This window comes from Trachinotus anak, unplaced genomic scaffold (genome assembly GCF_046630095.1).
Source record: "Trachinotus anak isolate AG129_WGS33_773 ecotype Australia unplaced genomic scaffold, CSIRO_AGI_Tana_v1 ptg000003l, whole genome shotgun sequence".
In the NCBI taxonomy this organism is placed as follows: Eukaryota; Metazoa; Chordata; class Actinopteri; order Carangiformes; family Carangidae; genus Trachinotus; species Trachinotus anak.
This window is the reverse complement of record NW_027273854.1, coordinates 25,073,995-25,096,908: the sequence shown is the minus strand read 5'-3', so window position 1 is coordinate 25,096,908 and position 22,914 is coordinate 25,073,995. Positions and strand designations below refer to the sequence as shown.

Sequence of the window (22,914 nt, the reverse complement as noted above, 5' to 3'; positions counted from 1 at the left end):
ACAAACACTACTATACCCATATATAACCTACTTACATGCAATCATACTCTCACACACACATTATTGTCTGGGCCATAAACTATAATCACTGGGACACACAACAGTTCTTCCTTAAAAACACTGCTCTCATACACCATAGCACTCTCCATAGTAGTGTATGCCGGATAGATTAGTGGTGAGACAGAATGTATTTTTTTCTATTGCAGAAATTGTAGTGTATGTGAGAGAGTTTACTAATGTGTTAGAGAGAAAGAATATTAGTGTCAGTGTGAGACAATATGATTATATATATAAGACTAAATGAGTGTGTCTGAGAAGGAATAGCAATGTATGTGAAAAGAAAATATAGGTGACAGAAAATGGCTGTCTAATAAATCTAATAAAAGGGACTCTGGTGGTTTATGTAGTGTGTGTGAAAGGGTATAATTAAACAGGAAGTTAGTTTAAATCCTCCTTCCTTGATTGGCTTACAGCCCTAAAAATAAAGAAGGTACCTCTTCAGAGCACTGCTGGCTAAACTAAAGCTACATGGGAGAAATGAAATCAAGCTGCGGCACTTTTAAGGACAACTTTATAGTTCTGTGAGAACTAGGGATGTCACGATCAAGATTTTTTGTCCCCGATACTGATCCAAGTCATTTAAGATTAAGTATCTGCTGATACAGAGTCTTAATCCGATACTTGCATTTACTTACAGCACAGACCTGCAAACTACTACACCATAAGTACATTAAAGTTATTAAAATCAATGTCATGTATATGCATTATATGCACAGGCCTGTGGTGAATGCTTGAAATTACCAACTATCTTCCTCACAGTAGCCACTGTGTTTGTGATGCTGCACTGTGAGAGGTGTCCCTTGTGCACAACCAGCTGAAGAGTGTGCATGATGCAGCCCATGCTCGGAACCCCCATATCATCCATCGCCCACATTTCTGTCATTCTCAGGCAAAATTACGTGGACACGCTCTTTGTCTATTTCCCATCGATTTAGCATCTGCCTGCTTTACATGCTCTGCAGTATGAGATCCACGAAACTGCTGGGCATGCAGCACAGCAAAGTTTTTGATCAAATGAGGATTCACATCAGATAACATACTTCGCAGGTGATAGCGAACTTTTTTATACAGCTCGGGTAGCGCTGTGTCAGCTATGTAGTGTCGAGATGGTCAGGCGTACCGTGGCTCCAACAGCTCAGAAAAGGCAACGAAAACCAGTATTCTCAACCACAGCGATTGGTTGGTCATCCAGAGCAATAAATTCACTCAGTCGTTCTGCAATCCTTTTTGCCTTATCGTTGTCCCTTGGAAACTCATCTCTTCTCTTTAGGGCATCCGGCCCGCTGGCCACCTGTTTGTGGCCCCCAAACTGTTATTTCTTCAGTATGTGTTTTGGTTGGGTCAACACGTATACCTATCGGGACTTGTCTCCATGCTAACGATACACAGACAGCCTGTTACTGGGTCACTGGGTCAAGTTTCACTTTTGAAGCCGTTCGCATTGTCACTTTGCCAGAGAGCAGGGGAGGAGCCTAGATTGCGCACGAAAAAAAAAAGGTTGCACGAAAATGGCGTGTTCCAAATTATCTGCCAAAAGAAAGGTGGACAGTGAAAATCGCCAATTCAAAGAAGAATGGACTGAAAAATTTGCATTCATTCTCCCTCCAGCCAGCACAAGACCCATGTGCTTAATATGCTAGGAGACTATCGAACCAGTACCGCAGTGCACTCACAAGTGCAACAGTGTGTTCGCCTGGCCATCACACCATTTGAGCAAGTTCCAAAGACTGGCAAAAGACACAAGATGCCATTTCTGTCATTAAGCTGTGTTTCACACTGACACACTTAGAATGTAAAATAGTTTTTCATCATATTTGATTCCTGAGATCTTGATATGTTTGTTTGTTACCTGTTATGACTCTATGGAGGTGCTGATTTATTTTTGTTAAACTTAATGGTAAACTGGCCTGACCGACCTCAATAAATGGACCTTTGAGTCACTGAAAATCATCTTTGTGGCCCTTGAATTGTATTTGAATACCCCTGCTCTAATGTGTGTTGCTTCGCCGTACTCCCTTCACGAGTTAGCTGAGTCAACTCGTTGTACTCAGCCGAGTGTGTGAATTTAAAAATGCCTAATTAAATTGATAGTATTGGATGTAGCTCACTACTACCGCCTCACGAAATACCCAAATTGCAAACATTTTAAGTGGCTACTGAACATCTTCTATTTTAAAATACTTCCATACAGCAGACATCTCGGCACCGTCCATCACAACTTTTTATGGTTGCTGTATTAGGGTGCAGCTGACGTAGAAGCATAGACAGTAGGCCTAGGCCTATACTGAGTGTATAACAACAGAGATCAGGAGTTGAGTGTAGTCAGCGACTCTGATACCAATCAATCAAAAATGCCTTGAAATGCTAGAAATGCTTTCTATTTCAAAGTCACTCTTTGTCTGAGGAAGTTCATGGTAACAAGGAGAAAATCGCTATTTTTTTCATTAACACAATGAGGTGTGTTCAGAGCATTGTAAGGCAAACTGACAGTGTGGGACATGAGAGGGTGATTTTAGAAAGATTATTCAATGAGCTCACTGGATATGCAGTTAGAAGCTTACTTAACTATTGTAAGTATGGTGTAAAAAGGGTTGTGCATACCAGCAACACTAACATCATCTTGGCTTAAGATGATACTTTTAGGAAATAAGGCCCAGGTCCAATCAACAGCTACCAGAGGATCTTGTTTGAGGTTACTGGTGCCAGATTAGATTTTCCACCAGCACTATAAATCGATCATGGTGCTGTTCAATAAAGACACAAAAATTATAATAGTTTGTGTATTATTAACTTACAGATATTGTGGTCGTCTGTATTTGTGAATTTGATGAACATCAGACGATATTTTATCACCAATCAAAATCAGATCATTACATTATTCTTACCACTGTGTATTTAAAATCACTGTCACTGTCAGCAATGTCATATTAACCAGTCACATTATAGCCTGGTTTAATTCCTCATCATCAGAAGAAAGGTCTCAGATGGAACCCATGATTGAAAGGCAGGCAGCACAGTTGTCATTGCTAGCTGATGGAGTCAGTTTCACTGTGCTAACACTGTCTTCAACAGCGACACTGGATGCTTGCTGTGTTGCAGGAGGCTGGTTAGCTCTGGCTCTTCTTGTGATTGGATGACTACAAATCTGCTGTGTTGATGAAATTTGGTTTCCCCTGGCCCATGTAGTCATACAGTCACTGGTCTGACTGTCTTCCTGAGGTCGCTAGACGCTGATGTAGTGTCAACCTCCACACAACTGAACACACCTCTGAATTTGTGCTGTCAAACTAAAACACAACAAAACAATATGTACTGAAGAGAAATGTTCCCAAACCATGGCAACTGTGTGCTCCAGCTGAGACAGAAACACACTGCTTCACATTACTTTTACATAGCTTACTGGAAATGGAAAATTGCTTAACTGACTTTGATCTGAATAACTTCTGAATCATAATTCCAGTCAGTTCCTGGCCCTCGTGCAACTTTGCTGAACCTAGTTTGTTTCCACATGCCATCAAAAGTTCAACACTGAAAAAATAACACAAAAAAAAAAAAAATTGAATTCAATTTCAAAACCAGTCTGAAGGAATCAACCCATGATCTTTAACGTCCAATGTCTTAATATTCCAACAATAAAATAACTGACATCCTCAGGAATTCTATTTTTGAATGCTCTGCACTGACTGACCTGCAGTCCCATATTTTCCTCATTTCAAAGGCACTTCAAATGTATCCACTTACATGAAGCCTTCTCTTTGTTTTGTGTTGGCAAACTTCATCCCATGTGGAATTGAATAACAGAATAACACCCTCATTGAAGGTAAGATGATTTAGCAAGTAAGCAAATGTTTTGTGATCAAGTCAGAGCAACCACAGAAACAGATTTAACCTGGAAATCAGGTCCAGGTGATTGGTTGTGACACCATTTGTAAACAGAAAACAGCCTTGTGGATGAAGAGTAGCAGAAAGATACGTACAAGAGACGACAGTAAGATCAGAGCGGAAACAGAACACAGATTGTGATAAGGTTGTGGACTAAAATTCTACCCAAAAAGATCATTGTATAATCTTTTTGCCAGATTGCCCACCCCCATATGTGACTGTGGGCCACAGCGCCACATGTGAACAGTAACAGCATAAATCCCATTTGCATCTTTTGCATCAATTTCTTAAATCAGCCTTCAATTATGTTCTGGCCCAAAATCTAATGGATTAGAAAAAAATTGGCCCCAGACCAAAATTACTTGCTGACCCCCGGTGTCAGAAGTCTGGTTACATATGTTGAATGTAAAATGTCTCACATATGTATATGTCATAACATTAATAATAATAATAAAATAAAAGCCAGAGAAAAAAAATAAAATTTTAACCATTTTTGCAGCTTTAGCACATGGAATCTGACATCTTAGAAACATTTTCTGTCAAAAAAAGTCAGAAATTGATCTATAATCAAAGAAATCCAACATCCCAATAAGCTGCAGCAACACACACACAGCCAGTGTGAACACACACACACATGAGGCGCAGCAGGTCAGCAATGCAGCTGCCACACACACACAACACAGGCAGAGTGTTTGCAGTATCACAACTACTAAATATCAGCATGTTGTCGTGCTAGCCTTAGCATTTAGCTGGAAGCACCACTGTGCCTAAGAGCAGTCTCACAGAACCACACGGCCGTAGACTCTTAAGCCCTGTTCAGACCTGGTATTAACATGTGTCTCCAGTGACCACCTCTGATCGGATCTCACTTCCCCGCTTCATATGCAAATAAACAGGTATGTGGTGTTGTTGTTAGCTAGTTCGACAGACCAAGTCTGTTGTGAGTATTCTTCTGTGTGTGTGTGTGTGTGTGTGTGTGTGTGTGTGTGTGTGTGTGTGTGTGAGAGTGAGAGCAAGAGAGAGAGCCAACAGGAGAGAGGGGTTGAGTGAATCACTGCGTTGCACACAAGCTTTACGGTAAAATAAGGGTTTAGCTATTAGAAATGGTCAAATACTTTCAGTTCATGATGAAACTGTGTTGGGGCTATTAGACTGTGGCAGAGGACGTCAGTAGAGGAGGCGGTCCTTCAGTGTAGCCGCAACACATTTGCATTCACACTACGAAAAGAATGTGGAAACGTGTCACCTCCGACAAAATATTTATATATCTCACAAAATATTTTATAGACTACACCTCACCAACTCACCTGGAACACAATGCAATGTCACACACCTTTGTGCATCGTTTTATTGTTAAAGTTCCTGTAAGCAGGTGGGCACATGTTGTAAATTGATTGGTTGATTGGTTGCTGCTGAACTGCGTCATAGCTAATTTCCATTAAGTTTCCTGGACTTCATCTTTTTTTCTGATGCCCACGCTGCTCAAAATGTACCACCATGGGGCAAGAGACGCAGGTTCACATAGAAAATGAAAGCCTTATGGTCACTTTGAGGTTCTCAACACTGTCAGTCTGAACGTAAAGTTAGAATACATGACCTGTGTGTGTGTGTATGGCGGCCGTGTCTTGGTTGTATCTGAATATGACAAACATGAAAAAAGATATTATTATATTTTTTTTTACCATTTTAGCAGCTGCATGGTGAGACAGTGGAGGCCACATGTATACTATATGATCATAGCAGAATCCCAATGTAGACTAAAGGTATATTAGATCATTTAAACAGGTGAAGGGCAGTGGTTTTCCAGTGTGCTCTCTCTTGCTCTTTGTGTGTAGCCTAAATCCAAGGTGAACTCATTGTAGGTAGATAGAATGGGCGGTAGCAGCAACACATCTGGCAAGGCAGGCTGTGTGTCCCGTGTGTTATGCCAGAGACACACTGGATGCGTGGCATGTGCGTTGCTGCTGCCATTGCTTAGCTGCTGTGGAAAAACATGCACACCGGCTGTTTGTCTGCTCCATCACTGCCACCGCAGCTCCATCTGTCTACATAGAGTTTGCAGGATATTTGAATGATGGATTTCTCTACATTTTTTATTAATTTCTGATTTACTTTTGAAAGGAAATGCCTCTAAAACACCTCTGTCTCCACATGCAGCTGCTAAAATGGTTAAAAAAAATTATTTTAATATTTTTTCATGTCTCTGATGTGTTCAGATTCAGCCCAGACATGGAGACTGTAGTGGAAGGTGTCGGTTTTGTGTAAAATTACAGGTGTGATGTCAAAGTGACATAAATGTCTTCACTTTTTTCTGCAAGATGCACTAGTCTCGTGTGAAAAATAGATTCCGTGACACAGCCTTGAAGCGAGAGACATGTATCTCTCGCAGGCAGTGGGTCCATTCTAATCCGTTAACATGGGCACTGAAGTGAAAACCAAGATGTTCCACAGCTGCCACGCACACAACGCTACGAGTGTGTCTCCGGCCTTAGTCTGGTTGATCAGTGGTGAGCTGAAAGACTCCAGAACAACAACAGCAGCAGCAGCAGCAGAGATCAGCTTCTGAAGGTGCATTCTCTCATCTTATCGCATTCAGCTCATCAAACTGTCGCCTTGTTATTCTCTCAAATTTGGTCTTTTAGCAGCTTTTTTTCCATACAAATAATGTATCAACTGAACAGCCAGTGAGCAGTGTTTCTCTTCTTCTTTGTTTCTTTTGGTTGGAGGCTGTGATGAACACTGAATGACAAACTTCATCCCTGAAGAATTCTTTTTTCATCTTTCCAGCGTGCTTGAGGCATGCTGGAATCCACCACAGGGAGGGTGGAAAGAGTTAAGATGGACGGGCAGTCTTCACTTTAATCTTCATAACAGAAGCTAAAGAGGACTAATGATACCTTCTCTCTCCTCCTCCCATGCCTTCCCCCATCCCTTTGTCCTTCCCCATTTCCACACCTCCATCCTCAACCCTCTGAACCTCACTTCCTTACTGCCTCTCCATCTCTCTATCTCTCTCTGTACTGCTCCATCCTTCACTCTGTTTCTTCTTCTTTTTTTCATCCACACCCCTCTTCGTATACTCTGTCAACCTTTTTATATTTCTGTCCATCCCTCTATTCTCTCCACGCACACCAGCCAGGTTCAAATGGATCCTTGTATACCTTGTGTGTGTGTGTGTGTGTGTGTGTGTGTGTGTGTGTGTGTGTGTGTTTGTTCTGTCATAGATAAATTTTGGGTTAAAGGTCTTAAGGGTGGTTAATGGTTAGATTAGGGTTGAGATAAATCTCCAGGAAATTAATGTAATTCTGTCTAATGTCCCCAAAAGTCTGTGTGTGTGTGTGTGTGTGTGTGTGTGAGGGCTGTAGCACTGTGACAGTGACTGATAACCAGCCGTGGTAAACGATGCGGAACTTTCTTTAATAGGCGATACAAGAGGTGGTTAAAGATCCAGCCTAATGGAGAAATATGACACAGGAAGGACGAAGAACAAAGATGCAGATAGAAAAACAGAGCGAAAGAAATTATGTAGAGACATGACGAAAGATGCAGCAAAGGAAAGGAGTGGAAAGAGAAGAAAGGAGGAGGGGCAGAGATGAGAGGGAAAAGGAGAAGTGGAGGACATGTTCCAGAGGGTCTTGGAGGTGGCGTTTGTTTCTCAAAAGTTGAAATGAGATGAAAGATTAACATGTTCAAAGGCTGTGCTCAGACAGCTTAACCCAGATCCACCCCTCCGGACAGGGGGTCAGAGGTTAGAGGGAATTGCCTCATTTCATTGTTGTACTAGTGCAAACATATGTTGACGTGTGTGAGCTCGTTCTTCATTAGCCAATCCTGCCTAAACACTGTTAACTCTCAGCAAGTGTTATTGTCGCTTTGAATGAAGACTTGCAACTCAGTTCAGCGCACTGAAGCATCAGTTGTTCTTTTATCCAACTTGTACAATGAAAATTGAACAAGGAAGTCAAGAACCGGAAACACAGACAGACCGCCTTCAAAGTAAAAGTCATACATTTTGTAATACCTGCTGCCTGCAGTGGTCAATTGAAGGAGAGCTAAACTAAATGAATAAATTTGAATAACGACCATAATTCATAACGGATTTGTTCCACTTTGTCATCCGCGACTCCCACGGTCAAGGGATTCTAACAGACAGCAGCTTCGACCGAAGTACAATTACAATTCATCCATTAGAGATTTTACAAACTAATATTTTGATTGACATTGGTCAGACTTGGTTAACCAAAGTGTTGTGAAAGGCTGAGTGATCTGTATTATATATCCAGACAATTAACAGCCTGGCCCCTCATCCAGTGTTGTTGGTCCTCCCCTCGCTACATGTACAACATGTACTGAGGACCAGAGCCTACAGGAGGTGGAAGGCAGTTGAAGCTGTTGCGGCAGGTTAGGGGCTACTGCCAGGTGGCACTGTGAGGGAGAAATACACATTCTCTAAAATGGACTAGAGAGGCCTCCTGCAGAGACAAATGCAATTGTAATTCATTTCAGTTGTACTGAAATTAATCTGTATCCATGATATCAGTTCATACAGGTTATACAGTACATGATGTGGGATGTAAACCTCCCTGCACTGTGACTGGATGGATTTATTTAGTGTGTGACAATATGTAATAGGATAATCTTTGATTCTGATAAAGCAGAAAGCGAGGGACAGTGCATGAGCAGCAGGCTCTGAGATAGAGATACGTTTAGGCCGACTAACATCAGTACAGTAAATACATTATAAAATAATACTGTTTGTATGTGAAGTATAAAAATATTTATAATAATTATATATCATTTCATTAATATAAATATGGTAAATGGTTGTGTCAGTAAAGTAATTAGTTGGCTAATTTTAATATATTTATATGAGCTGTCATACCCACAGTTCGTTTAAGTCCATCTTCTTATGAAATGTGGTCCTGGAGCTGCAGGAGCAGCCTATTCACTCATGCTGCAGCAATTTGGATCAACTACACATTAATACTAATAATAATAATGTAAGGAACCTTTAAAGTATGACCAACCTGGCTGATGCAGGTTAAATCCTTATTGGCTGTTACTGCTCTGTGTTATCATGTCTTAAATGTTACTGTTTCTTTCTTTCTCTCCTTCTGTTTTCTCTTCTCATCCTTAGTCCATTAAAGCCTTAACCTTTATTAAAGATGTTCCTCTCCATCTGTCAGCATCAGCAGAGGAATGATGTGAGTGGAGATTTGTGTGAAGCTAATAAGAGAGAGAGGATGGTCACCCAGCTGTCCTATAAAGTGATAACTTTATAACTGAGGTTAAAATATTTTTTCTACTGCTAAACTGTGTGGTTGTATGATTTATCCAACGTGACTGAAATCCACTGTTCTTAATAATGAAATGCCTCAGCTGTTATCAGTGAGGGTGCCAACCTTATCTGTGACTGTGTGCTCCTCTGTGGAGATATCTTGTGTCCATCTGTGGATCCTTCACTGTGCCACTGCTGTCTGCCTCATTTTAATACAGGAAATGAAAAACAAAGGAGCAAAGAGCAGCTTATTCTCTCTCATGAAAAACAGTTTAATGGCTGCCACAGTGATCTGGATAAAGAGATGAGCACAAATGGATTAGGATCACTGCTAGTGTTCCTGATTTGCATGACGCACTGCTGACAAAACTGACAAACTTTTTTTTTTTTAATCAGCATGTTCATCAGTTTCACCCCCAGAGGAGATTCAATGTGAGCAACTGATTACCCACCACTAAGTTTACATAGCACTTAACTACCCTTATCCACCAGTCACTGCCCTTTACACTATAGCCACACCTATTCATACAGCACAACCACACACCAACGATGCAATGTGAGATTTAGTCTCTTGCACAAGGACACTCATTTATTTTGATAATTATCACACTTTTGACTTGACACTTTTGAAGTTCATCCCCAGACATGTTTTCAACTATGTAAAAAATCCTCTGCTATAATAAATATTTAGTTTAACCTGGTTTCACACATAAAAAGTGAAAAAAATCAAAACGTTGGGCTGGAAGCTCATCTACACTTACTTCCTTATTGAGAAATCTGGATCAGGCCTTATGCCCTGCCCACCACTGCTGCTTGCACCAGGTCGGGTGAAACAGCAGTGGGCATCAATATTTTATATTTCATCCTTCAGTTTCCTTGGTAACAGTTAGAGAAATGAGCAGTGATTACAGTTTATGTGGCATGGTGTAATTCTGCAACAAAATTTGTGTGTGACAAACTTTTTCCAAAATTAGTGAACTTGGTGACAAGTCTGTACCAGTGAATCCGGTTTTGAACATTTTATCCTGAGCAGCTTACTGTGTTCTGTGGATGGATTTATATTGAATCAACAGTAAGAGGACCTCTGAAAGTAATCCTGTTAATGTAATACTAGATATATCATGAGCGAAATAATCTGTCAACACTATGGGGATTTCCACCTTAAAACTACAGTGAACCAATGAAACCTTGTCAGTACAGAGAGCAAGAGTTAGCATTAGCACAACCACTAACACTGTGTCAGCCACTGCCAGTTACAAGCTAACAAACAACATAAACAAATAAAAGATGCTAACTATGCTAACTGTTCTGATCTGTCTGCTAGTCTCTGATTCTGGTCTCAGACTCCTCATCTGAGTCTGGGTCTGACTGAGGCTCAAACCTGAGGCTGAGTCTCTCTGATGTTTCCTCCTCTAACCATCTTCATCCTCTCTGCTCTTTCACCTGGACACCTGGAGCCAGCAGGTGGTGGGCGGGGCCAAGGCCTGATCCAGATTTCTCAATGAGGAAGTGAACGTCTTTTTGATTTTTTTTTTGCATGTGGGAAAATGTAAAAAAAAAAAAAAATTAATCAAAGCAGAGTAAATTTCCGTAGTGTACACAGTCATCTCTCACTGTGAAGTTACAGACTCTGCCCTTCACATTTCATGATTAATCCCAATGGATGTAAGAGTGTAAAGTTCAGTTCCATTGAGTGATGAGTCGAGTTAAACTTTTATGTTTGTTCTGACACAGTAACAGTTTTGAACTCAGGATTTTATGCATGTAAGCAGACATGATAACCATTGCAAAGTGGCACATGTGCTAGAGAGACTGAAACTGGTTGAACAACATTTTAAAAGTTTTAATACAGTTTCACCATGAAAGGGAGTCATAAATGCAAATGTCACAGGTCAGGCTTTGAGACTGCTTTATTTGCTTCCTGCAGGTTCTGCATTTAATGTAGCAGCATCTACCTGTGACATGAAGATGATCCAAGAAACAAATTACCATGTAGAAGTGTATGTGGAGTGTGTGTGTCTCTGTGTGTGTGTTCCTGGTTTCGGTGAACATGCTGACTGACTATAACTTGGTTACTTATTAACTCCTGTCCTACTTCCTGACAGATATGAATACATACAGTACAGAGAACAGTTTACTCAGCAGCACTGTTCATTTACAGCAGGACAATCACATGTGTATTCAATATAGCGAAAGACGATCAATTGTAATGTGGTGTGACATAACTGAGAGGTTTTACTGTTGGGTGTGGAGGCTAATTTGTTTTGTTTGAATTGCCGAGAAGAAAAACTTTGTTTGCCTTGTTGTTCTGGTCAGAATCTGCGCTGCAGATTTTCAGAATTACATGTGTTGATGTTTTAGAAACCAATTTAACCAACACTGAGTAAAAAGGGGAGGACTGATCTGAATTTGCACCTGGCAGCAGCAGGTAACTGTAGATGTACAAACAATGAATAAGGGAAGGGACTGATTGAATGGACCATGTGCCATGTGACACAAAGAAATATGCAGTCTATTTAGTTTGTATTGTTTTGAATGTAGATTATAAACCCTGTTGTTTTGAAATGGTCCTGGTCCACTGACTGGTTGATTTTAGGTGGTGAGTTATCATTATAAAAGGAAGTTCAAATAAATCACTGTTTCAGCTGTTCAGTCATGAGTAGGGTCACTGCACACAGTAAGTATCAATACAGCAAAATGTAGTTCAGTATGCAACCACATACTGTCACCAGTAGCTGAAGTCCAGCATGCACACTCATGCTTTAACATAGAGCTGAATGCTGGATGCTACTTTAACAAGCAACAGAGTAATGCTACCAACATGAATTTGATTCCGACACTTAGACAGCTGCTTTCATAGCTTCACTGTAGAGGTGTTACAGTCCCTCACAAGTCTCCCCCAGACACCATGCACTCAATGACTTCATCAGATTTCAACTTCTGGAGACACTTTGTCTTTTATCCTGTTGTAGGTGACCCAGTTAAATGTGTTGGTAGCTTCATCCTTAGTTTTTTTTAGGGTATGCCTCACAGCTGGTGCTAATAAAAGTCCAAATTTATGATGAAATGAACAAGCAAATCATAATCTGTTGATGCTTATTACTGTTAACTAATATGGCGCATGTGGAACTGTTGAATAAAAGCCTGTACCCTCGTACCTACGACCAAATCACAGCTGTGCTGATATTAAACACATCACTCCCTCTCATGGGATATTGCTTTTTAACCCAAACCAAGATTTACTTTCCCTGAATCTAACCAAGTTGTTTTTGTGCCTACACCTAACCAATTAGCCCCATAAAAGGGTTAGTAGTTCATTTTTTGAAAGGGTCATTTATTTTTCAACAGTGACTTTTTTCAGTTTACAGTGGTAAACCTCCTGCCACCACAGGGGCACTAAGGAGGATTCCCTCCTTTGGGCAGTAGGTCTATCAGAGGGTAGTGAGTGATGGTTGTTTAGGTTGGAGCATTTATTTAACTTTCCAGACTTGTAAAATCCTTTATTTAAGTATAACAAACCAAAGCTAATTTACCAATTTAGCTATTTCACCAATATGAGAAATATATTGTAATATTTACAATTATAGGTAAGAAGGACATATAAATGTTTCAACCCCCCTAAACTATGGTTTTTACCTCTTTTGGGGAGGGGTTCAAGTCTTAATCAAGGGGCTCAGAACCCCCCAGTCCCCCTCACAATTCAAACCCTTGCTTGACCAACATCTGAGGCAACACAACACCACAGCACCCTGTGTTGTTTTAATGTTTCCAGTCTAACAATCGTCTTGAGCAATCGTAGTGACCCCTCTACAAACCTGAACACCTTAACAGCTCAGCTACCAGCTAATTTAAATACGTGAGACTCCACCCGTTGATTCATTAGTGAAAATCTATAGTGTCTTCTGCTTAGTCAGCAAGCAAGAGGAGCCCTCAGAAAATGAACCCTCTTCTAATTAATGCTGCTTTGTACTGTCACTGTCACTGTTGACACAGAATCACACACAGAGGAATCAGGTGTATACTACAGTACATGTGACAAGAGTGCTTTGAAAAACTGATGAATATTCAACTCTTGAGTTATACCAGCTTTAACCTGAGCACATGTTCATGTGCTGAATGGAAATGATTGATAGGTTTGGACCATTATTTGTTTAGGGTGGGTCAGATGTTATGCTGTAGCTACTATTAATGTTTGATATGCAGCCTGTGATTATTTGAATGGAGCAGCCACAGTTTATATGTAAGTGTGGGTGGGAGTCGGGTTGAGATCAAGGTCATTTTAAGGTCAGGAAGTGGACTGTAGTCGATATTATTCAGTCCAACCAAGGTCCTCACAAGCACAGTAGGGTTAGGGTTAGAGTGTTTGTGTGTGTTTTTGTGTGTCAGTGGGAGGGGCCAACCACAGCACCTGTAACTCAGCACCTACAGGAGGGGACAGACAGAGGAGTGAGTGTGGACAGGAAGCTTGGAGCACGAGGATGCATGAGAATAAATGACACAGAAAGATGGTGCATCTGCCAACCAGCAGCTCGTCTCAGCTCGTTGCCGTTTCCACTTTTAGAACAGACATGTAATTCTGCAACAGGGTGGACAACAAACCAAGCAATCTGCTGTTTCCAGTAACAAGTCTGTTGGTCCATTCTCCGTCAAATGTGCTCACTTCCCCGCGCTTTGCGAAGACCAGATGGAATTTCACTTTGACCTCTGGTTTTAGTGAAGTTGTGAATGAAGAAAATGGATTATGACCTCTCTTCTGGGATTAAGAGCTGTCGGGTGAGACTTCAGTTTCCCTGACACTTTGCTGTGACGGCTCATTATTAACTGGCACAGACCTCTCAAACCCATTTGCATTTTCAGAAGTGCAGCAGAGGCCAACAGGACAGTAAACTGAGTGCAAGTTCACAATGTGCTTTTGTGGCCAAGAGACTGAACTCTGAAACCTGCTGAGCTCAACCACAGCTGGCTACACATCTGTTTCAAACAGGTGAGTCCAGCAAGTACATGTATTCAAGTACTGAGGGGTTTGTACTTTATTTGAGTATTTACATTTTATGCTACTATGTAACTGTGCAACATTTTACTGCACTGTATGTATTTGACAGATATAGTTACTTCTCAGATTAAGATTTCACATGACAAAACATATAAAACGAAGTACAATGCTTTGTTGAAGATTAAACCTTTTTGGCTCATGATATGATATTTGGCTCAAAATATACCAGGCAGATCTACTAAAAAATGCATCTGAAGAGCTTTGTGCTGAGAACACTTGTGCTTGAACCTTTCGTTGTACTTGGGTCTGAATGCTGTTCTCTTGTAATTGGCTAGTTTTACATTCATGAATCTATACTTTTGCTTAAAGTGACAGTTCAGGGTATTTGACGTGGGGTTGTGTGACATACTTATCTGTAGTCAGTGTGTTACCCTTTGTTTTGGAACTACACTTTTCCGACCACTGACCTACTGTATTACTATGCACAGGCGCACCAGCGCTGTGACTCAAACAACTCATCTGCGGAGTAATACAGTGGTTCACCAACCATAGTTCCAAAGTAAAGGTCTGTAAAGCTGTGAAAATAAATGAGGTCTACACTGATATTAGTTTTTTTTTCCACGACCATGTTTTTAAGTGGCTAAAACATGTTTTTGTGGTGACCTTTACTTCAGAACTACAGTGTGTGAACCATTGAACTACTGTATTACTACGCACTGTGGCACAGTGCACTTGTGTGTAGTAATACAGTAGTTCAACAGTTGAAAAAGAGTAGTTCCAAAGCAAAGGGCCGTTTGATGACAGATAAAGAGGTGGAAATATTCAAAAATATAAATATATGTAAATATATGAACACCTCGACTGATATTAGTTTGTTCTGCTGACCCCGTCCACAGCAGCTCATCACTCAGCTCCTGCTGCTTCTCTAAACTGGGAGCTGGTCTGAATCTACTGCAGGTAGCACACTAACTACAGAGAAGTACGCCATATAACCCCATGTCAAATAACCTGAATTGTCACTTTAAAGAAGCACTTCCTACAAAGAGGAAAATAAATGTATTTGACTCGGTCAATGAGTAGATCAATGAGTAGGTTAACGAGAAGGTTGCTGAGTAGTGGAGTGACATGAGCCCTTTTAGGCTGATTTAAGACCAGACTGGCTGCTGCAATCTGGACCATCACACTTAATGTACAATCCCTGATTCGAGAACATGTTTGTAGCATTTTGGACTTTCAAGAGGCAATAAGGCGTGTCTGTAACTGATCCAGAGTCAGGTGATTAAACAATATCCGGTGATAGATTTGTTTTCAGGCAAGGCAAGGAAAGTTTACACAGAGCAATTCAAAGTGCTTTACAGAGGAAATACATTTAAAAAAACAACATTGAGATGACATTTAAACGGTATTTAAAAATAATAAAACAAGTTTGGATAAATCAAATAAAAATATTTGAATAGGTCACATCAAAAGTCGGGAGACACCACTTGAAAAGAAGTGCTGCAGTGATAAAAGAATTTAAAAACAGGCGAATGCAGATTAAAAAGATGTTACGTTTGTGATTTACTGGTGAGCTGCAGCAATGATTTCAATAAGCTGACTGTTTCCGCAGAGCTCAGGCATTCAGGAAGCTCGTTCTACAGGTGAGGAGCATAGACGCCAAAAGCTGCTTCACCTTGCTTGGCTCTGACTGTGGGAACACTCAGTAAACCTGTCCCAGATCACGTAGATTGGAGATGAATTTGGGCCCAAGACCATTTAGTGCTTTAGAGACAAGTAATAGGATTTTAAGCTGAAGGTTGTGTTTCTGTTGGTACTATGTTATTTCGCTGATGCAGACCAAAGTGGTCTGGACTCTCTTCCTCTCTGGTGCCAGTATTTTCTACAGCTTCAGGCTCGCTCAGTTTCTGATCAACAGCCAATCCAGTTTCTCTCCAAGACAACAGAGCATTTGCCAACACTGCAGCGTCCCATGGGGACGGATGATGAGGAAATACAAAATACTAAAAGTTACTAATTCCTAGCCACCTCATTTCCCATTTGGCTTTTTAATCAAGAATGTTCTCCTTGGTTCCTGATAATTTCTCACACTAACCAGCCAACTGCATTGACTGTTTACTGTTTTACACCATATGTTTCACTGTTTTCATGGTGTTTGGTTCACTTGCATGAGCTACTAAAAGTATTTATAAAATCCCCAGACTGGTGCAATATGACAATGTAAAAGTTAAGACTAAAGTTTAACTGATAAGCAATCTGATGCAGAACACATAGGACTGCATTTAGACATCTAGACACAATAGGCATGGAAAATACAGATGCACTATTTTTTACACCTATTTAATAAGCGAAATCACAGTATCATCAAAATGTCAGATGGATAGATAAAATATCTCTTTACTTAAATCACAAAAACAATAAGGTAGGTAACAAACAGTGTAATTACAATGATGTACAATAACTGCATAGACTAAAGCATAAAAATGAATATAAATAATAAAAAATAGAAACTAAAGATGGACATATAAGCTATTGTGTATAGAGCTGCAGAAACCTTGAAAGATCAGAGAAATCAGTCAGTTATCATCCAGTATTATATAGATGTGATACATAATGTGATAAATAAAAATTCCAGGTGAGTCTGTCCTGCAAGGTAAACACCTGGTGTCAGGTGTGAGAGTAAAACAGCGTGAAGAATGACGGTTTATCATCTATGCCTCTGTAACTGTGCTGCTGTAATAATCATGTGTGAGCTGCTCAGACGGCCTCACTGTGATCTCAGTCCTATTGACTGTTGTATTTTGAGATTGACATAAAGGACATTGATCTTGATTCTAACCAGTGGCACCAGGTGCCTTATAAAGGCACCAGAGAGCAAATCATGTGTGTCGTCAGTTTTTGCTAGAATATAATAAATACTGTAACGTGTTATCTGAAGCATATCTTTGTGATTTCCAACAGATGGGCGACAAACCAACCTTAAAGTGACAGTTCAGGTTAGTTGAGGTGGAGTTGTGTGAGGTATCTATGGTCAGTGGTAGTATTAGCAGGAGATTCAGATCAGCATGCTCCCGGTTTGGAGGAGCAGCAGTAGCACCAGTTTAGTTGAAGTGTGGGTTATATTTTCACAGGTTTATCTTACTGTCAAACAGGCCTTTACAGTTTGTGAACCGTTCAACCACTGTATAACTACGCACAAGCGCAATCACAGTGCTCACTGTATCACTCCACAGTCAGACGGAGCTAAGCAAGATAATTAAGTAACAAAACAATCCTGAATGTGGTGCCAGAGGAAAAGTCGGGGCATCGCCAAAGTCAGTAGGATTGATCCTCCGAGCAACATGAAGGTTCAAATTTCATGGTGATCCGTCAGGTAGCTGATGAGATTTTTCAGTCTTACAGTTAATAATAAAAACAGATGAGTAGCCTGCACCAGCTGCAACAGTTAGGACCATAAGAGATGAATAATATACACTGCAGCACATTGCTTGCAGCACTAAATCTAGATCCCTCTCACACAGTCAAACTCTGATGTTTGTCTGCTGCACAGTCACCTGAAGTAACTTCTGAAAGCGATGCATCCTGGTCAGACTCTCTCCTTCAGTAAACACTTTTATGATGATAATAAAACACTCATGAAAGCACACAGCCACCGCTGGAAATTTATTCAGACTCTGCAGGTACACAAAGCTCACTGAACACCAAATAAGGAACACCTTGGAAATCTTTCAAAATGTTCTTTTCATTTCCCCATTTGGATTCTTTCCTGCACAACAATAAAATTTGGCTGCTCCCCTACAGTCCCTCCCACAACACTATTCAAAGCACTCAAAACACAGAGCAGCTATGAAGTCAATACTCGGCGTCACTTCAAAGTATAGAACCAACATCAAAAGGGACAAAAGGACAACAGTCAGTTAGCTGAGCGAATCACGTCTTCATGAAACTGAGAGTGAGAGTGAGAGAGAGGGAGAAGAAAAGAAATAAAATACAATGTGATTTAGTTTCTGTTTGCTCAGCTGCTGTAAAAAGTTGCCCCGGGGCCAGAGGGCAATCAGGAGCTGGCCTGTAGCCAGTCTGACTGGCAGCTGGCAGAGTTATCAGAAGTTAATCTTTAAAACGCCCAAATAATGGAACAATCAACCACAGAGCTACGGCCACGTCTTACATTTACCTTTATTCATATGGCAGATGCTTTTGTCCAAAGTGACTTACAAATGATGGACAAAAGGAGAGCCTCAGTGCAGGCCCCATTCAGACTAACACAGTGACACAGCTCTACCTGTATGGATCAGCTGACCCCCGTCACAACCTTCCTCCTGACCAGCTGCAAACTGGAACGGAAAAAATGTAATTTTATTGAGGTTTATATTTCATTAACCAACCTACTAACGTAGAGAGAGAGAGAGAGGAGGGGAAAGAAAGAGAGACATCCCCCATATGTTGGTGACCAAAAGAGTGAAACAAGGGACCGACAGAGGAGAAACTGAAACTTGGACTGAAACAATGTAATTCAGTGTAATTCTCTGTTTTATCAGTTGAGTGTTTGAAAACTTGGAGTCACAATGAGAATCAGATGTCACATGACTGAATCCTGACTCCTTATTCATATTCTCTGCTATATTTTCATTTAAGGTTTCTTTAATCCTTGATTTCCATATTTTTATTTACTTATACTGCTAATAGTCTAGTAGTGACCATACATCCATGTGATGGACTTCATGCTAATGTGGACACCCCCGTGCACATAAGTTGGCTTCAATCAATGGAATAATTCAAAATTTTAAGAAATACACTTATTTCTTTCATAGATCATATATGTAGGCAAAATATAAAGTTGCGGTTTGCTTTGTATAAACACTGAACACAGGGGAAACAGCTCCATCAAGAAAACATGTCGAAGAGAACAGCCATGCTACTCTGTGAGGCTGTGCTGAAACACAGCTGTGCTTTGAGATAAATGCTAACATCAGCATGCTAACATGCTCATAATGGTTATGTTAACATGTTGATATTTAAAGGTCCCATATGTTAAACTGTGTGTTTTATTTAACGTTTTGATATCCATATCCAAGAAGATATATTCATGGTTTTAAGTACCAAAAGCCTCTCGCAGGCTTCTCTCTGGAGCATCTCTTCTGATTGGCTGACTCTTCAATCAAATGAAAATATAGTAGATGTCATGTAAACCAAATCCTGCAAGGTTGGATGGTGGGTCCAGGTGGGCGGGGCTAGGGGCGTGGCTGAGAGCATTGACTATTTTGTTGTGACATCACAAAGTTCCAGAAGTCCTGACGGCTGGTTTTAAGGCTCAATTTCTGAATACAGGCTGTGTGCATTTCTCTGTGGACTGAGGCTTTGATACTTTCACAGTGTTAATATAGAACCTAGACCTGCTTTATAATCAAAAACACATGGACATCTACCTTTATATAATATGGGACCTTTAACAAGTATAATGTTTACAATCTGTAACCAGTGGCACCAGGTGAAATCATAATGGCTCAGCGCAGTCCCAAACAGCCAAATGCCAAACCCTGTGCCATCAAACACTGTAACAACTAATGTCCACATACTCATGTTGCCATCGTTGCTCTCTGTCACTGTAGTGGCTGCTGTGAACAAATCTACAGCAAGCAAAAACAGACAAGACGTTCATGATGTCTTTGTTTAAAAAATGACAATGGCTGCAGGTTGCCAGTGTACAGTACATGTTGTATAATAAAAAAATTTCTTACCAGAAAATACATTAGACTTAATGCAACAGTGCACTACATTACAGTGTTCTACTTATTTTATTGTAATGACATTGTAAATTGTATTGTATTTTTGTATTTTTGTTTGTTTGTTTTTTTGCTGTTATAGCTTTTTTAATCTATTTTATCAAATCACATTTTCAGCTTTCTTGTTTGATCTGTCCTTTTCTTTTTAGCTCATCAGCCATTGGTGCAGCACTTGAACTGCAACACATGTATGAAAAGTGCTTTACAAATAAAATTTGATCAATTGATTGATTAATTGACTATAAGCCAGGCCTTACCACCCAACATCAGTGCTGGACCTCACTCATGCTCTTGTGTCTGAGTCAGGTTCTGGCCGAAAGACTGAGACCAGAAGAGTGGGGGCTGTTAGAGCAGCAGATTGATGCCCCTGGTTTTGGAGTGAGATGTCCAACAATGATGCAGTAATCACAGGGTTCAGGTGTTCACATGTTTGGATGTCTATTTGAATACAGTGGATCCATATGGATGTAGTTTCTGTGTGTGGAAGATTACACTTGTTTTATTCCAGCAATTTAATTAAATCTTTGACTTCTTTTTTTTATTCTATCCCTCTTTTTATCCTCTCCTCAGGCCTCTGTCTATCCCAGCATTCATCCATCATGGCAGAGCCATCTTCAGGCTGGTGGAAGCTCACGTTCCTGAAGAGAAAAAAATCCCAGCCCAAGGTTCTGTATGAAATCCCTGCAGATGTTGGTCCCAATGCCACTACTGGCCAGCCTGGGTCGGGGGCAGCAACCACAGCCAGCGCCCATGCAGAGGTCGCCATGAACAACTCCCAGCTGGACGCCCGACTGGAGAGGATCGTGGATAAAACAACTGCCAGCAAGGGGCGCCATGTCAAGGTGTCCCACTCTGGAAGGTTTAAGGAAAAGAAGAAAATGAGAGCCACGCTGGCTGAGAGCCCAGAGATGTTTCCAGGAGGTCCTGAGGGCTGAAGTGACAGGGCACACAAAGACATAGTAACATAAAAACTGTTTATGGCTCTATGACTTTATAGAGCCATAAAACCTTTTTTAAACATTTTCAAAATTGTTACTAAGAAGCTCAGGATGAGTGTGATCATGTGCCTGGTTTATAGCTCTATAGAGAGACAGAGTGAAACTGAACTTTGTTCTAGAAATTAAAAAAACCCAATTTAAAATCCCAGTGACATTTTTAACTGCCTTTCTCAACACTGTGTTGTGTGTCTCACTTCATATCAACATAAAAGTAGTAGTTTCCTGCCTTCAATGGACAACATTTCCCATAAGCCACAGACATTTGCAGGCTTAACTGTAAGAAGCAAGTCTAGTTTTGAGCTGTAGTTTTTTCTCTGTTCAGAAAGTCATCATTGCTCAACTCTGTAAAAATCATGAAGGCTTAAATTTATAAATGCAGATGCTGCAGTGGAGCTGATTTATCTTAGAATATGGAACATGAACCTCAGGAACATGCTTCATTTTTTTAAGATAGACCAAAGAAAGAAATGCTTTGAGTTATAGAAGCAAGCATGGCAGACGTTAGCCCTGATCTGACATCATGACTTCAGCTCGCTCAGGAGCTGCATCTTCAGCAGCTGTGGTGGTTCCTGCTTCAGACACTTATTCCTGATAATAAGACAACAGCAGGGGTTGATCCTTCAGCCTTTCCTGTAAAAAAAAATGTTATATTGTCTACCTGCACTGGGATCAAACCTGTGACCCTTTATTTACTGGATGGGTTATTTAACAAGTAGACCAACCCGCCCTGTCATAGCGTGGATCAGTTTTACTGCACTTTACTCAAGCTGTCAAACAGCCACTGTGACTGGGCCTGCAGAGCTCCAGTGACACTAAACAGTGTCTTAACCTCAGGGTCAGGATCCAAAAAAAAAAAAAAGACAAAAACACGGGCAACAATCAACCTGTAGATGTCAAAATGAGCAAACATTCATAAAGCTGAACATTTGTAAAGGCTGGAGGTGACGTCTTTGGGCTCTCGATTGGTATTTAATAATGAGGTTCAGGTATATGTTTGTTATTACTTAACTTTAACAAGTCATGTTGGTTGATGATATCTCTGATAAATGTGCAATTATGGTTTTTGAAATCAAACTAGCAGATTTGCTTTTTATGAAGAAAAGTTTTGATTGCTGCATCTGTTGCTGTTGCTTCTGGTGATTGATGTGTACATGAATCTGTTCTGTAAATTGTCAAAACATATTTTGCTTTTTTTTTCAGGAATTGCATAAAATATTAAGCACCTGTTCACAGTGGCTGTATGTCCAAGTTGTTTGCAGTCAAATTCTGTGTTGAAGAGTCTGTTAAGGTGCATCAGGCCACACCTTCAAAGTTTTGATAACCAGTAACAGACAAACAATAAAAACTCTGAAGTTTTGTTCGGGGTCATCCAAACATGGTTTGTTCCAAATTTTGTGAATACTGAATAAAATATGTGCCAGTAGATAAAAAAGATGAGTTTAAATGTTTTAGCCACAAATGGGCGGTGCCTATATCAGTCGAATTGTAACTTAAGAATACACAAGCAAATTCAGAAAATACCTTTATCCATATGAGGACACATGCTGCAAATAAACCTAACAACCAAAAAAAGAAACATGCTGCAAGTAGCACAGATGAAACTAAAACTGATGAACCTGGCTGGGAAACACTTGCATGGATGTATTATAAAACATCTAACCTGATACATATAACGCACTTGTTTAAGAACTCGATGTGGAAAAATGTTCCTCATCTGAATTTAAAGGAAACAGAGATCCTGATATCTGGGTCCCTGGACATGGCAAAGCAAATCCTGCCATCTGCTGGTTCCCTAGTGGAACATATTGAGCCTGTCAGTCCTGGGGTCAGGTTTGATAGTACTTAAAGTTTTGAGCAGCACAACACACAAAGCTTGTGCAATCATGTTTTTATCATCCTAGAAATATTTCAAAAATACATTCT

General features: G+C 40.4%; 1 protein-coding gene across 3 annotated transcripts; it reads left to right on the top strand.

Moving 5' to 3' along the window:
* Positions 1-13,640: 13,640 nt before the first annotated feature.
* On the top strand, positions 13,641-22,367 carry prr15la (proline rich 15 like a). Of its 3 annotated transcripts, none has more exons than XM_071474845.1 (3): positions 13,641-14,204; positions 20,300-20,411; positions 20,564-22,367. In XM_071474845.1, exon 3 carries the CDS (start codon positions 20,593-20,595, stop codon positions 20,926-20,928), a length of 336 nt encoding a protein of 111 aa, XP_071330946.1. In that variant the 5' UTR covers positions 13,641-14,204; positions 20,300-20,411; positions 20,564-20,592; the 3' UTR covers positions 20,929-22,367. The 3 variants fall into 3 exon arrangements, with proteins under 3 accessions (XP_071330946.1, XP_071330948.1, XP_071330945.1); XM_071474847.1 differs by lacking the exon at positions 20,300-20,411 and having other exon boundaries at positions 13,643-13,993; positions 14,078-14,204; XM_071474844.1 differs by lacking the exon at positions 20,300-20,411 and having other exon boundaries at positions 13,643-14,204.
* Positions 22,368-22,914: the final 547 nt, after the last annotated feature.